The following is a 17126-nucleotide window of genomic DNA, read 5'->3' as shown; positions in this document are numbered from 1 at the left end:
TAGACTGACAGTTGCCGTCATTGGAGTGATCAGTCTGTTTCTTGGACTCGGCTGAGGCTATTTGATGTATATTAACAATAATTGGTGCCACCGCCACATTGATGTTTAGTAAACCTTTGTGCTATTTTCCAGGAGGGTGCCCATGAGGAATTTATGTGTAGCTGCTCCGTCTGCAGAGACGCCCTCAGAGTCAGGACAGATGGGAGGACTGCTGTCCTCTGCAGATCAGAGACACCACGACCTAATCATCATTATCACCTTAAAGGACATACAGTCTTTCTCAATGTCTTCTTGTCTCTTCTGATCAGCGGCAAGGCTAATATCCACCACATACACTCCAGTGTCATTACTGTAACATTTCATCTATTGAATTACATCGAGTGAGTCAAAAACAATGTGGCATTTGTTATTATAAACCAATGCAAGAGCTGTCATTTGAGTTAGAACTTACACATCATGTAACTGTGACATGCAGCAGTCCCACTCATCAGCAAATTAGGTTTAATGACTGAGTTGAAAAGATAACGAAATTACAAGAAATATGTATTGTGTGGAAGAAATAATGTGATATATTTGCAGTTACAAACAAATGCAGGTAAATACAAGCAAAATGTTATAGAAATGTTGTTACCAAGTTAAGATATGATAAAAAAAAAAAAAGTAATTCAAACTTTTTTTTCCCTCAGCATCGTTTTCACTCTTTATCATAGGTGCGTGACAAGACATGTGTGTGTGTCTTTGTTGTTCCGTTTGTCTCTACGCTTTGATGAATAAGTTAGTTTTGCTGGGTCCCTCGTACTCTGGCAGCCAGGGCTGCTGCAGTGAGGTGGCAGCGTCTCCAGTTCCAGCATCTAGCAGTGACTCCAGCAGGTTCTGAGTCTGCCAGATTCTACAAGTGAATGAGAGGCAGATGTGTGGTGACAGCACTACGCTCATTAGGCCGAATCAGTGTCACACTGTGACAACTGGCCAACTTGAGGCTTCTCTCGTCACTCAGTGCTTACTCCATTCAGCCAAGACCAGCTCGGACTCTCCCAGACCTCATTTGAAACTATTAACTGTCCTGGGCTTCTCTCTGTTTCCTAAAAACAAGTTCCTTTAGTTCGGCACTCTGCTACACTGATAAACACTTTTTTTTTTTGCACAATCTTCAGCCATAACATCCCACTGGATACTTAACCAACTCCCCCACACACACCTATCTTCGACCCCCAGTGGTATCCCTTGCCTCTGACCACTGGTCAACCCCTTGCTCCTCAATCCCAGCTGTGTGGTCAGCTCTGGCCCCTCAGGACCTCCCTCCCTGGGCTGAAGTTGTGATATCTATTTCAGTCCACTAGAGACCAGACAGCCGCCACTGTGGCTCCAGAGAATTCCCTGTCCAGTGATTATTGATGGTAGCACTCCGTTCATATGCTTTAGCATCTCCTGTGTCCAAACAGTTTAGCATCTGATGGGTCGCTCTAAGCCATTAAGGCCAGTTTGCAATTATAGATGTGTGGCTGCTGGACACAGAAACAGATGTGCTTTGATCTATTTACGGTACGGTGGACGGGGGGCTCATAACAGCTTACTTCCATGCGTGGGTCAAATCACGCACCTCTGACATCCCTTGTCTTTCAGTTCACTTGACATGCACTTGTGTTGTTCAAGTATAGTGATGAATGGGCATTAAGAGAGAGCAGTGATAGCAGCTGCTTCGTGTGTGTGTGTGTGTGTAGATAGATGTGTCAGCACGCATCCACAATCAAGCGTATGTGAATGCACTGTTTGTTCCTTTTAAATCTGCGTGTGCCAACCGCAACCAAGCATGTGTGGACGTGAACGCTCGTTGAACGGAAGTACGGACGTTCCTCTCGCACTAAATAAAAGGGAACTGATTCAAGCCCCATCTGTTTAAGCACCAAAATTCACCAAGGGGCAAAATAGTTAGTGTTGCGGAACATTTTTAACGCCTTGTCTCCTTTTTTCCTCCTCAGCTTGAAGTGCTTTGGGTGGTGAAAAATGGAAAACAAATGTTCTGTTGACAGCTTTCTTATGCCCAGGGTGTGTGAGTATTTATATCATAAAGGTGCCAACACATCCTGGTTTTACAGGCTGACCATCGCTGGGGGGAGAAAGAGGGCGACAAAGGGGGGTTATCCTGTAGCTCATTCTGGTAATTACTAGATCAGTGATGAATAGGCCTTGATAAGCCTGTGACAAATTAGCTTACAACTAAGTCTGCTGTGGTGTGAAATTCTTATTCACTGCAAAAAGAATTTAGCTTTATAATCAAAGTGGGACATCGACAAATGGGGCCCTGCTGATTGCACGTTGGGTCCTGGTGGGACAACAGCGCGCTTTGGACTTGGACGGCGTTGAGACTGAGGGACGTGGCGGGAAATCGCTGCAGCTCCTGTGCCGCTTAAAGCTGAGTGATAACCTCAAGTTTTAAAACAGGGCATGCCTCGGTAATATTCAGTTCTACGGTCGTTTTTTTTCCCCCTCGTCACTTGTCTTATTGTCACCACTTTGCTTGTATTAAAAATTCACGGGTCACTTGTATGGCATTTAGTGCTTGTCTCCAGTGTACTGCGTGCCCGTGCTAACTAGTCAATTGTGACCACTTTTCACAGCGGCAGCAATGCCTTGGGCGAACTGTGATTTCATAATGTTTATAGTGTCAGTGGCAAGCCTGATGGGAAAATGGTAATAACCTCGCAACCAATATGAATAATGAATGAATTCATATCATTTCATAAATCAGATGGGATGTACAGCATATGGAAATAAGCCGGCGTAGCTATGCTACTCTCGCCGCTGAGTTTCGGCGTTAAATGAAAACGCTGGATTTACTACCACAATACTGTATCCTGTATGATATAGCCCACAGCAAGCCATGAGAACACTGTTTACTGTACCATCACAGAGGTGCATTCAACAGAGTGCACAGAGGGAGTCCAACATTGACATTGTGCTGTAAGCAGATCTGTCCTGAGGTGAACCGTGTGTACACAGCTTTAGGTCCTCTCTGATGTAGGTGTTTCTCGATCTGCCAGTGTCGCGTTACGAGGCCACCATCCCCACTGAGTTTGTTCCGCGTCAGTGTGCTGCGAGTACTATGGGGGGACATTCATTCATAAAGTTGCATCCGACAAAACACCCCATGCTGGAGTCTTTGCACTTTTGCGTCCTGCAACTTTCCTGCAGCTCATGTTTTGTCTCCATTTAAATGCAACCCAAATAAACAAATTATTTGTTATAAAAAGAAAAGAAAAGAAAAGAAAAAAGGCATCCATTCACAATGACTAAATGACAGAGGCTCAATCACTCAACAAAATAACAGATGCCCAAGATGTTAATATTCTGAAGTCTGGCTGGACCTGCTCATTAATTCAGTTAAATGAAGTGAGAAAGGGGGAATCAGAGTGAACCGAACGGGAAAAAAAAGCCCTTAAAACCATTTCCTGTGATTTGGGTAACATGCAGAAAAGTCAGAGGCTCAATATTTGTCTTGTTCCCTCACACTGTAAATACATATTCATCTTTAATTTTCAATTTTTTTTTTACATAATACCTTATTTTGTAAGTATCGCCCCTGTCCTCCCTCCTCTCTCCCTCTCCCTCTCTCTTTCTCTCTCCCTCTCTCTCTGTTTCTCTCATGATTGCTGGGTCAGTAACTTGACGGTGGGTTGGGTCAGGGGGCACAGTCATTTTTTGTCCACCAGCTTTGGCCTGTAAAGGCTAATGTCTCCTGACACTCTCAGCTCCATCAGTCCCGGCCGCATCATTCTAGTAATGCAGAAGTCATCGGGGCCTGGGATTGCGTGAGGGCTCTCATCTGGAAACCCAAACAACCTTAACCTCATTGAATTCCTGTTGAAGAATGCAAAAATTAATGAATGGATTAAGTTGCTACTTTGTCTCAGTGGATTACACCTTATTGTCTGGGACTGGTGTGTTTTTGAGGAAATATCTCTAAGGAGTGTTTTCTTAAAAAGTGCCCATATTAAAGTCTGTAAACAGACACGGCAGAGCCGGTTGAGGGGATGTTGTAATTTCTGTTCCAAGGCCAAAGTTTAATCTGGATTGTGTGGCCTCTCTAGCTGGTGTGCTGGTCTTTTCCAACCATACTCCACTTCCTTTACAGGCACTCAACTGAATTGTTGCTTAACCTGCGCAGTGACCCTGCCACATGCGATCTACATCCTTCTACCCCACATCCACCACTGCACTATTCCCCTTGTGGGCAAGGGTTTTTGCTACGCGTCAACCAGAGCCACAGACTCGCGAAGAGAAATCCATAAACCTTGTGTAAGGGCAGAGAAAAAAAAAGTCAGCACCAGTGCTTACTCATCTGTTAAAAACGGAGTGATCTGCAAAGTTTGTATGAGAGGGTTTTTGACGGTGCCCTGCTGCTTTGTCAGTGCAGCACATGCTGCAGGCACTGGCATCCCCTATTGCCTTCCAGGTCATTGGCCAAGCTCAGCAGGAGGTGGGCTTCTAGCCCCATGACACGTCCCTGATTCACAGCTGGATCCGTAACAAGGTATCATAGCAAATGAGTCGGTAAAACATCACTGGTTTGAAGAGCGTGAAAAATTGTCATGATATCATTTGTAATTCCTGATCTGGACTGCCATTGGTAGGAGAAAGAGCGATAGAGAGAAAGAGAGAGAGAGAGAGAGATCTGGTAATGAAGGGTTTTTTCATTCCTCTTCACCACATCTCCACCAGTCTCGCCCCCCTCTCTTCCCCACCACCCCACAACCGTATACCCCCAAACTGGTGCCCGAGGGAGGGGGGGGATCCAAGCTAATGTAAGGAGGCAATAATTAAACATCTCGTGATCCTCAGCCAAGTGACTTATAGGTGTTGCGCTCTTAACATGAGGGCTTTATGACACATTGTCCTGTTCTTGAATGTGGCTTTTGCTCTTCATTACACATGACTCGAGAGTGGTCGTGATGTGTCAGATTGGGCCTGTCCTGGTGTGTTGTGGTGATAGTGATGATGTTAGGGGAGGAAATACAGGGTAAGGAGTTAGTCAAATGTTGTCAGGTCTCAACATCATCACACTGGAGGTAATAGCAGCTGCCGAGCACATACTGTTATAAAATGGGTGGGAGGCTTTTAACGACTTTAACAAAATAATAGCTATATATCAACAGCTGTATGTAATATTTTTTAAGATATGTGTATTCATACATACATAATCTTTAACTATTTTAACAAAAAAAAAAAGATTTAAATAATTAATCCCAAATTATTAAATAAAGATTTCAGAATACCCATTGCTTTTTGCCAAATCGTGTTATTGGTATTAACCAGTCTTAACAAGTCTTTATTATTTGTGGACATGCTTTTGCCATATTTTATATGGATTATAGAAGTCATTTTTATTTTTTTCAAATATTATGTAACAATATTCAAGAAGGAAAATTAAAAATGTGCTTTCATTAATATATATATTTATATACACCACATAATGCGTTATGCAATAAAATTAGATAGATAAACTCTTCTGCTCTTTAACCTTTTAGTGCTGAGAGTACAGTTGGCTGTGTGAGCAGGTCTGAGGGATGCAAAGAATGGACAAACATCAGCTCCCTCTAAAACCACAATGGAGACCTTGGATCTAAATGTCATGGTTTCATAACGGATACACTGACATTTGTGTGATGGGATTTAGCCATGGGTTAATATAGCCATTGCCGGCACACTGCATTGATGTCCATCTCACTCGGGCTGTGAAGTCTATCTCACCATTCTCTCTCTCTTTTTTTTTTTTTTTTTTGGTGCCCTCACAGAAGTTTCTTTCAAAGGGATGAATTGGATTCTATGCTGGTTAAAGCCAATTATTTTATCAGAAAAAAACTGTTTGATATGTAGGTTTGTTTTATATGATGTTAATGTGCCTCAGGAGCTGTTCAGATCATTCTTTTTTGGTGAGTGTTGGGCTGGGGGTAGTGGGGGCTGTTGAGGAAGGCAGGCGATCAGCATTAAAATCAGAGCCATGTAAATCTAATCAATTATACAGTTTTTCAGATAAAATGTTGGTAAATCAAAACACATTTTCCAAAAGTCACAGTATAATGAGAAATTTAAATTGGAAACAGAAACCATTTGTTTATTATAAATGCCAGGGTGAGGTGGTGACTTGCCATCCATAAATTTCGTTATCCTTTCATATTCCTTTTATCTATGACTACAGCTTTGGCACTCGTTCAAGATTTTAATGAACCCAGACTTCTGAGGCATCAAGGCCTAGTGATGCATTGTCCATTTGGATCAGGGTGTACAGAGGGGGGACAAAGGCAAAAGCTTTTTGCCTTTGACATAATATTTTATATTCTATTGCCTTACAGGGGGGTCATTAGGTGACTGCAATATTTAACAACATAACAGATTGACAAGAATAAACACATATTCAGCATATATCTGGAATTAGCTGCCAGACTGATGATCTTGTGTGTGTGTGTGTGTGTGTGTGTGTGTGTGTGTGTGTGTGTGTGTGTGTGTGTGTATGTTTGTGTGTGTGTGCATGTGGCAAGGGGCGAGGGGCGACTTGAATCAAAAAATAATTTTCTGTGCTTTATGAGGACACAGAGAACCCCCCTGCTCTGGCGCGACCTGGTGTCGGCTGCTTTCTTGGGCTCAGAGGTTCCTAGGGGAGACCAGAATGGAAGTTGAGCATCTTGCTGTGATCCAAAGAAAGTGTGCCAAATGCTATCAAAACTGGATTAGTAGACAACAATTGTGTTCGATGAACGGAAGGGGGAGGGAAAGAAGTAGTTTCCAAGTAACCCATGGATGGAATTTTCCAACTCCATTGCATTTTTTTTTTATCCCATGTAGAAATGGATGTGCACATAAGCCCTCTTTGTTTAGGAGGAAAATCTATATTGGAAAAAGTCCAAGATTTCTTACCTGATCAGAGAGATAGAGAGATCACCAGAGGAGCATAATGAGATGTATTTGTGATTTATTGTCTAAAAGAAATAAGAGTGACCTATCTGCATAGGTCATTTCAGATGTTGTGAGCAAGGAGGATCACAAGTCACTGTTATTTGTGATGAAATATGTTTTAAACATTTGGGAGGAGTGAATAGTATCTGTTGGGAATATAAAGAAAAAAATAACTGGATAGTAAATAATAGCAAATAATCATATTAGTGGTGCAACATCTTTGGTCTGTGACCCTTAAAAATGAAGCATTGTCCACACATGACCCGTTGTTAGGTAGCATATGTCTATGAACTGTGGGCAGTTCAACCATAGACTGATGTTTCCTACGTGGAGAGCTTAAAATCAATCATTTTTAGGGCCCATTTAGCAGTAATTTAAAATAACCACAAACACCAGACAAATATCAAATTTTAATAGCAGTAATTTGTGTACAAGAACCATGTTTTCCCCTACTATTTTGTCAAAGATATTACGATCCCGTAAATCTATCCTGTGAGCCTTTGGGAGGGAAACACCGTATTATTTAATTGAATTCACTCAGCCATGAATGCACACTTTATGGCCTATGCAGAAATGGGGGAAATTACAGTTTTTCTTTGATATGAAAAGTGATGTCAGGGCAGAAAACTTCTCAATAAAGCAAGACCAAGAAATGGTCATCATGGATTTAACACTTTTCCTCTTTTCTTTTTTTCTTCTTTTACTCAAGGTCTGCCACCTAATTCATTTGGCTCCGCAACCACGACAGAATACAGTAAGTCCAGCAGCACATTCAACATTTAAATACACCCACAGGCCAATGGCTGTTCTGAGTTCTGACATTTGGAGCAAATCCCCTGCTGACTTAATCATGGCAAATATTGCGTGTCATTTGTGCACCACACTTGGACCTGGCTGATGGTAGTGGTAGTAATTCACCACTGCTGTGAGAGAGAACTCCCGGGGTGACGTGCCTTGTGCTCAGATCTCTCTTCTCTCTTTCCTTTTATTCCTGCCGTTTTTCTCCCTTGCAAGCCTCAGCCTGTCTCTGCTCCTTCTGTCTGGTAGAGCAGAAGGACACCAGAGTCATTGTAGGCCGAGGCCATCTGTGACAATCAATAATATATCACACATAATAATCCTGATTAATCATTGTTTACCAATTGTATTCATTTCTATTAAGTAATTTATTTTACTTCTTTGACATAATCATTTACGACAAACTGTATCATGAATATGTGGGTAATTTCTTCCTCACAGTCGCCTTCTCCCTCTGCTGCCCCTCCTCTCCTCTCCTCTCCTCACAACAGCACCGCCCCACTGCCTCTTCTCTGTTTACCTTCCCATGTGCGCGCAGGCCTCGCAGAACCCGCCCCCCGTCTGCGCTGTGGCCAATCACAGCACTCGGACTGCAACAGGAACCCATTTACACAGCCAATCACCGCTCGCTCTTTTCGGCGCGTCATCGAAGGAAACATGGCGGCGCACATAACCAGAGCGGTGAAACGACTTCTCCCACAGTGAGTCACTTTGTTTTGTTTTTAATATGTCTCCTTCTCGAAATGTGGTCTGACTGTTGTTGGGGGGAAACTCGGCTGGGGAAATTTCTCCTCGTGTATCACTCGCAGCTGTCGGTCAAATGCGACTTGTTCGTGAAACGTGAAGGGATTCACGCTACTTGTTTGCTAGTTGTTGTTGAGGGAGTTTAGCAACCCTGTAAATGTTGTGGGGATAAACACACACAGAGAACTGTAGTGTCTCTGAACAAGGTTTGACTTTAATTCTGCTTTCTACATCATAATACATCCCCTACATTTAAGATACACGATGGTGCTTTTTGGAAATAAATTTCGAGTTGAATTGAATTTCAGTTTGTAAGACAAAACAGACAATTTCCACCTCCATACTGAGCCACTTGTAGTAGCTTAAGGTTTCATATTATAGAAAATGAGACAGAGGTGTATAAAGTACTAGAAAAAAATAACTAAGTAAAAGTAGAATTACCATAACAAAAAACGACTTTGGTAAAAGTAAAAGTCACCCATAAGAAAATTACTTGAGTAAAAGTCTTAAAGTAGCTCACATTAAATGTACTTAAGTATCAAAAGTATCTTGTGAAAAAATATACTCAAGTATCAAAAGTACAAGTACAAGTACAAAGTATTTTGCATAAAAAGAAGCAAAACAACCACTTATTTTGCTCGTGTGTTGTTTTATTTCACTTTCAGGTGAATAGATGTGGAATGATAAAACCAAAAAACACCTGAGCAAACATGTAGAGTGAGTGAATCAAGGGTCTGGTGACTGCCTGAGAACAAAACTATAAAGCAAGCGTCTGTCTGTGTCTGTACCGTATATGATCATTAGTGGCCCGGGCGTTTTAATATGCTCAATCACCTTGGAGCCCGGTGTTTATAAGAACCAGGCCTGTATTTGCAACAGGCACGCAGTGGTGCGCGGTAAAAACGAAACTTATCAATCGGTGCATGAGAGTGATCGATCCTGTTACGCATATAGGATCTTTGGAGCCGTCTGCGGCCACAGCTCTCCGCAGCAGCAGCAGCAGCTGCTGCGGGTCGTAGTGACAGAGACTGTGTGAATGCTTCACTATCGCAGATTCAAATACTAGCCTAGTAATCGCCCGGGCATTTAATTGAACAGGCGTTTACTGAATGAGGTCGGACCCCCGACGGCTTTTAGAGCACAGGCGCATATTTGCACGCAGGCGATTATTTTGTCATATAGCCTATAGGTAATAATATTTATATTTTAATTTGTAACGAGTAACGAGGTGGCGAACGTAAATGTAACGGAGTAAAAGTATATTTTTTAACTTTTAAATGTAGTGAAGTAAAAGTAAAAGTCCTGATTAAAAAAAGAACTCCAGTAAAGTACAAATCCTCAAAAAAACTACTTAAGTAGTGTAACGAAGTACATCTACTTCGTTACTATACACCTCTGAAATGAGATTTATATAGCCTACCTTCCACTGAGAAACACACACACACCTGTATTCAGAAACTGTGTCTTTAAATTAGCCCTTAGGAATTATGTGATTTTGTATTGACCCAGTTACTACACAGTTACCCCCCTCAGCCATGCCTCCAGCACAGAGCGATTCCTATAACTCTATGGCTCTGCTCCAGCACAGTCCATCAGTTTTTATTTTATTTTATTCAACTTTATTAGCAACACAACGAAGAGCTATCATTTACACTGCTAAGCTAGCAAACTACACACTAGAAAAACGGGGCTGGATGTCAGTCAGCCAATATGTTATTGCACTGTCTTTCTAAGGATTGTGGTGTTAGTGGCTGTTTAAGTTTGCTTCTCCTGAAATACCCAAACTTCATAGTCTGAATTTGACCATTTGTTCATTCCATTTCAGTGCTCACTTTTATCACTTTTATGACTTTTACCTAGCTACAAAACCTAGACTACACACCTGTGGTAGGTCTGATTGTGTGTCAATCAGAAACCTAAACCCTCAGAGGAGGCGCTCATAGATAAACTCAAATCACCCTGCTCTACCTAGTTAAAGCAGAAGTGAGTGATATATTTGTGTTAATATAAGTCTTAAATAGTTATATCTTCCGACAGCAATCACTTACATAGAGTGTTTGGACTGAAACACGGGTCTCTCAGTCCCTCTGCTCTGCTCTGAGCCGAAGAGAAAACATTTATCGTAGCCTATCCTACAGTTTTTATCCAATGAGGAGAGAGAACGGCATGCAGGGCTGTGTGTGCAGCAAGGGGGCAGTTGTCGGTCTGAGAAGTGAAGCTCACTTCCGCATTCAAAAAGCTGCAATCCCCTCGGCTGTCGCTGGGGGCTGGCTCCAGAAGGGAGCAACTCCAATCGAGCCCCATGTTAAAATAGCCGATTTTACAGCTTAAAAAAACATATTTACAGCCTGGTACATTTTATTTTTTTGGTCTCAATCGATAGTTTCTACCCCCGCACACACTCTGAGGGGGGTGAATTTTTTTAAAACTCTACCGTTTTACTATTATTAGGGTTAAAGTTCTGGCCAATCAGGGCGCAGAACCGTTGAGTGACAGGTCCGGCGACCGCTGCTACGAGGCCAGTGGGCGGGCTCTCGGCCGGCCAACGGCCGCACCGCTCCAAATATGGCAAGTAGAATCCAACATGGCGCGGTTCTAACCCCCGTAGTAGCGGCACAAAACAGACTCCCCAAAACCAATGGGTGACGTCACGGACGCTACGTCCATTCTTTTTACAGTCTATGGTGTGCAGCCAAGGAACGCCGTGAATGTGGTGACGTAGCGACGAGGACTGTTATGGTGCGTTCAAGGAAACTCGTATTTTTCCGACCGTGAAGTGGTACCAGTTCGATCTAGTACGAGTTCACGGGTCAGAAGTTACGAGTGGCCGTTATAGTGACTTTCACCGGTAAAACAGGTCGGAAAAACACGAGTGGGTTGCCTGGAACGCTACAAAGTCGTAAGTTGTGACTTGAAGCTGTAATTTACGATTTCAAAAGCCTGCCTGGAACGCAGCATTAGCGAAAACGACCGGATCACTCACTTCTGCTTTAAGTCTGAAACACCACACCAGACAGATGAGAAATATATCACCTTTATAAATGCCAGAAACAAATGTTTTACATTAATATGCATATGTATATTTGTTTAATGTGTGTACTGTGTTTTTTTTGTTGTTGCAAAATGCTGAATGCACAAAATAGAAACAGTCACGTCAGTTTAAGACAAAAACATGCTGGCTGAAGTGCTTGTCTTTGGTGGCTCACAAATTGCCTTTACATCTGTGCTTCATGTGCAACATCTGATTGAATAATCAGCACAGTGGAGATTAGCTCTCCCAAAACACTGCCAAGTAAAGCCTGAGTAAGCAAATATAGGCTTCCTGTCTTCTTGACAGAAAGCCTGGATGATTACATCTGCTGCATCTATATGTTATAGGCTATAGGAGAAACCTTTACCCTTTGACTGGATTGCACAGGTTAATACCTCCTTTTTATTTTTATTTTGCATTAGCTGCATTCTCAGTATTCAGCCTATAGGCCTATCTATTCCAGGTAGTAGGCATTAGACCTATTAGTTCACCAAAGTGTCATAGGTGTGACAGTTACTTGAAAGAGGTCATGAAAAAGGAGGTTACGCCCAAGCCTAATGGCAGTTTGTGGTTTCCTCTCCATCCGCTCGGTACTTGTGCAGAGCATCAGCAGCTGTACCAACCTCTTTCGGTTGCCTGGCAACTTGCACTGTTAAGCCAGAAGTCCAGGAAGGCACAACTTTCTGTTCTGACTGTATGATTGAGATGTTACTGAAGATGCTGGCGACACCTTATGGTAACATTTCACTTATTACAAGCAATGTCATCAGTTTTGAGTGTCTGGATTTTGTTCTTTGTTGTGACTCTTGCACTTGTTTAAGTTATAATTTTCAGTTTTTAAGTGATTGAGAGAGGCGCTTCTTGGTCACTTTGGGGTTTGAGGTTTTTGATGTTGTAGTCTATTGGGTTTATTTTAACTCCAAAGGCCTCAGTCTCCTATATTGACTGGTATCCTCAGATTAACATGTTCTATAGGCAAGGCAAGGCAAGGCAAGGCAAGGCAAGGCAAGGCAAGGCAAGGCAAGGCAAGGCAAGGCAAGGCAAGGCAAGGCAAGGCAATTTGTATAGCACATTTCCGCAACAAGACAACTCAAGGCTTTACATATTAGCATAATAAGAACGTAAAAAGCAAACATTAGTATTTAAAATCAGACAAGAGAAAGAATTAAAACAGATATAAAAAGAAGTAAAACAGAAAGGGAGACAGAACAACTAAAACATAGTAAAAAAGATATAAAATGACAGAATAATGTTACAGTGCAGTTAATGAAAGGCGTCGGCAAACATGAAAGTCTTCAATGTTGATTTAAAGGCACTGAGGGTTCTGGCAGACCTGCAGGTTTCTGGGAGTTTGTTCCAGATATACACATTCATGTGATATTTATTGTTTTCATTTTGATATATTTATATTTCAGGAGTGTGGCAGTCTGTCATGGTGACCATTCAGTGCAGCTACAAGTTTTCTTGCTTTTGTTGTTCCACCAGAGATCACCTCTTCACACCCACACATTTTCAACCATTTAAAAGTTGGAACATTGTGCTCTCATTTTTTTTCTTCTTATTTTCAACAGTATCTAATGTTTATATAACTTCAGGCCCCAGCTGACTTTTTGTTTATCTAACAGTTGATCAAACCCTTGTTTGAATGATTATTATGATGAAGGTTAAATGTATTGCTTACATGTGAGATTTGAACTAATGGTAGCATTAAAGTGACTCAACTACTGAAACAAACACAGGTCCGTGACATGAGTCATGCCTGTAACTAGAAGCAAAGGTCAGCAGTGTACTTAATCGGTCGGAGAAGATTGACTCATATGAAGGACTAAATGTCAGGATATAGCCTTTGATGCTTTGATTTTGACTATTCGTTTTTAAATCTGTTTCAAGTCCTTCAACTTCATCTAATTGAACCAATGAATCACTGGAGTTCCCCTTTTAGGAATACCGAGATATAAAAACGTACACGCATAATAATCTTATGGGCAGCTTATGGACTGGTGTGCCTATGGACTGGTGTTGAAAATTAGCACTTGTGCTAACACACTCAAGCAAAGCATCTGGTCTGTCCACTGGAACAGTCTTAATGTATTTGTGATGTCCATATCAAATAAATAAACATAACATTTCTGGAAATTTAGGTCATGAAAGTTAGTGACAAATGCTTAACTGTTTCATTTTGCTCTACCTTTATACATTTTGGTACGACAAGAAGTACAATTGGAAACTTCATACAGTCCAAAATAGCATTGGATGATTGGGTGGATGTGTCAGCTATTGGAGGTTTGGCACTGCTCTCTGAGACAGTGTGGCACTCTGAGCAGGATGGTGCATTTACAAACACTACTGGAAATTGGTAACACTAGAATTTTTGCTGTTTGGGACTGGCCGTATGTAAAGACAGCAGATTGCTTCATTTAGGGCCTGTTGGCTTGCTGTTTGTGTCCACTTAAAAAAGCAAATTTTGGTTTCTTTACCCACATCTACAGTAGCTCTTCCATGATTGAATCTGTTGAAAATGGCATATGGGATGTTGGGACTCCCTTGTGCCCTGTGCATGCAGCACACTGACCTATGCAATTACAGTATAATGTCAGTCAGTGATTGTTGGACTGACAGTGGCTGGTCGGGAATTTTGTTTTTTTGTGTGTGGGACAAAGTTTTAGTTACAAAGAATGTAACTGAGTTGAGTGTTCGAGTAATGTGTCTGAACTGGTCAACAACAATGTGACATGTGGCTCTAATTCGAGGTCCATGAATTTCCAGAGGCATGAAGCTGACGATCCTGCCAAATTAGAGTGTGAAGTGACTGTCACGCTAGTGTGTGAGTGTGTGTCTGTGCTCGTGGTGACGGCCTGAATTGATTGGAAGTAAGATATTTTTCTAATTTTCAGCAACCCGTCTTTTCATTTGCCTTCTTTTCTAGCAATATTTTGCAGTGTTTTTAAAAAAAAAAAAAAAATTTTTAACAAAATAAAAGCTCCAATATTTTGGGTTTTACAAATGGTTACAATTTATGATGCAGAGACTGGTTTGCAGCTTTGGCATATTAAAAAAAAAAAAAAAAAAAAATCTCCAATTACAATAATGTTCATATTTAATTTGGGCTGGTCTCACTGAGCAGCAGTACCTACATGGTTAAATGCAGCCTTCTCAGATGGCTGGAACTAGGGGAGGAATGTGTGTGCTTGTTTTATGGACAGCCTAGAGCCCTCGCCCTGGCATTGGCGGCAGACTGCTCTTTGTCACAAACACCCTCGTGTCAAAGATGCAACAGCATCCTGGAGGAAGCATTGACTGCTGCTATGAAGTCGACAAGTGATGAAAGTAGCCTAGAGGTTGTCAATTAAGAGAGCCAAGGCCTGGACCTTATAAGTTAATGGGCAGTTTCCTCTCTCAGGGCCTGCTAGGGCTTTATAGCACAGCTTATAAAACCCCCAAGTGTAATGCACCCCTATAACGTTTTCAATTAAGAGAAGGGGCATAAAGCAGTGCAGACACTTGGCAGTCAAGCTAAAATGTTTATAAAGTGGCATTTGGCATAAATTGCCAGGGGAATTTTCAATTGCTCCAGTTGTTTTAAAGCAGCAGCTACTGTGCAGATTTTATTTTGATGGCACTTCATGCTGACTGGAAGCATTACTGACTTCCTGGTGTCTTCCCATTACTAGTTCCTTTTAGCTTGGTCATATGGATGCACAGCCTGAAGTTTAAAAGCTCCGTCTTCTCAGTTGTAAAAGAGATCAGAGCCAAGACAAGACTGGATGTTAATGCATGGTTATAATATTATAAATGATTTGTTGTAAAGTGAAATGTTGAAAGCATTGGTCTTTTTATAAGTAAATTTGGAATTGAAAACTCTCCTATAATACCAGTTGTAATGCGATTGGAGGAAATGAAATAAAACTGAGCAGATTATTTGTCAAAACATAATTAGCTCTTGTATGACACACACTTCCTTTCAGTAATGCTATTAGAAATTAGCAGTCTCTTTTAAAGAAAATCCCTTCACTCATCTGGTGTCTTCTGCGGTCGAGCCGGGTTTGGCTTCTGGAAGAAAAATAAATGAGTGTTGAATAAACACCAATGTGCTGACACCTCATTTCCTCATTGATTGGTTGGTGGAAGCCGAGCTTTAGGTGTGTGGCCATAATCCAATCAAGCAAGAAAACAACCATGGGGACTGTGTAACCAAATTCTGTGGCTACAGGAGGGTGAGCAGGTTGGTCAAGTAACCCCACACCCTGAGCTTTATGGCTAAGCATTTAATGATTTATCTAATGTTTTACTGAAGACGGTCTCGGCCATGACCTCACGGCACGAAGGTTTTTGTTTAGGCCTATACTGTGTGAAATATCTCGTCTCACATTTTAAAAGGAGGATCAGGGTCAAGCTGAATGTGAAATACTATACATGATGGGATTCACGTAAGCTACACCGCGACATCCATGATTGTCTGTGGATCTGTTTTCCACTACCTACTGAGGTACTTTTTAATGTTTTTTATTTCTTTTTTTCTGCATGTTGCCTCTTTTGAGCCAATGAATCAATAAATCGCTCTATTACCTGTTGTTGACCCAGCTAATCTTGCCTTTGAAATCTGTTACAGAGCATTAAGTTAACACATGTTGCTGTGTGAAAACAAAACTCTGGTAACTGGCGTGGAGGCCAGCTGAGTAAACGTGGTCGGTGGGGGGAGTGTGTGTGTGTGTGTGTGTGTGGTGGCAGGGAAGAGAGGCCTACACTTGTCCCAGCGCTGACCAAGGTGGATCCATACGGCCAACAGATGGATCTGTTACTCTGTATCCCCATAGAAGAGGAAGGGGAAAAAAAACAACCAAAACAAGTGTCCCCTGCTCCAGCACTGAAGCCTTTGATCAACAGCACATCTTCGGGATTGGGGAGCAGGACTTCTTAAACCCCAGCGCGCACATGGAATCGCATCTGTATAAACACGGCCCGGGAGGAATGTGTGAACAATGCAACAAAAGAATTTTGTTCTAGAAACGTGGGGTGGACTTGGCTAACGGGTGGTTTATGTGGTTTAGAGCTTGAGCGTGGTGGTCGGATTGAATGAGAAGCTGGGGAAATATCCTCTGTTTGTAATGATAACACAAATCGGGAACTTGTGTTACCTCTTTTTTTTTTTTTTTTAAACCGATCTAAGCCAATACAAGTGTTGTGATGAAATGATCCTTTTTAAGACCGATGCTCGGTGTCCAAAAAATTTGAAATACAAGTGTTTGGTTACACTTCTTTTTACACAAAGCGTGTAAATCACTCTTATCATGGTCATCATTGGTTTGTGCAGCGTGGTTGCCAAAGCATCTTTTTTTTTTTTTTACATAAGATGATCATGATCTGTTTTGCCAGCAATTCAAATAGTTTTAAAATATTACGCTGGGACCTCCCCAGAGGGACCACCCAATACTCTATTGGTTGTCTTGACAGGTTAAAACCTTTGTTGATCCATTTATTGAACTATATTGGAGCACTTACTGTAGGTATAAGAAACAATTCCTAATAAATAGTGTGTTGGTCTGCAGCATGTAGTATTAATGAGGTAGCAGTCGAGAGTTGCGTGTGTGGGCAGGATATTGCT

The 17126-nt window shown here is 41.7% G+C and overlaps 1 protein-coding gene across 1 annotated transcript in view; it reads left to right on the top strand.

Annotated features, from left to right (window-relative positions):
* Nucleotides 1-8406: 8406 nt before the first annotated feature.
* clybl (citrate lyase beta like) overlaps nt 8407-17126 on the top strand; it is a gene marked incomplete at its 5' end in the record, with an annotated part of 60533 nt that continues 51813 nt past the window's right edge. Inside the window, one exon of the mRNA XM_083996674.1 lies at nt 8407-8450. Within this exon, the coding sequence (XP_083852800.1) occupies nt 8407-8450 (44 nt within the window). The remainder of the gene's footprint in view (nt 8451-17126) is intronic.

Source organism: Trachurus trachurus, assembly GCF_905171665.1.
Source record: "Trachurus trachurus genome assembly, chromosome: 21".
NCBI lineage: Eukaryota > Metazoa > Chordata > Actinopteri > Carangiformes > Carangidae > Trachurus > Trachurus trachurus.
This window is presented reverse-complemented; position numbering and strand designations above follow the sequence as displayed.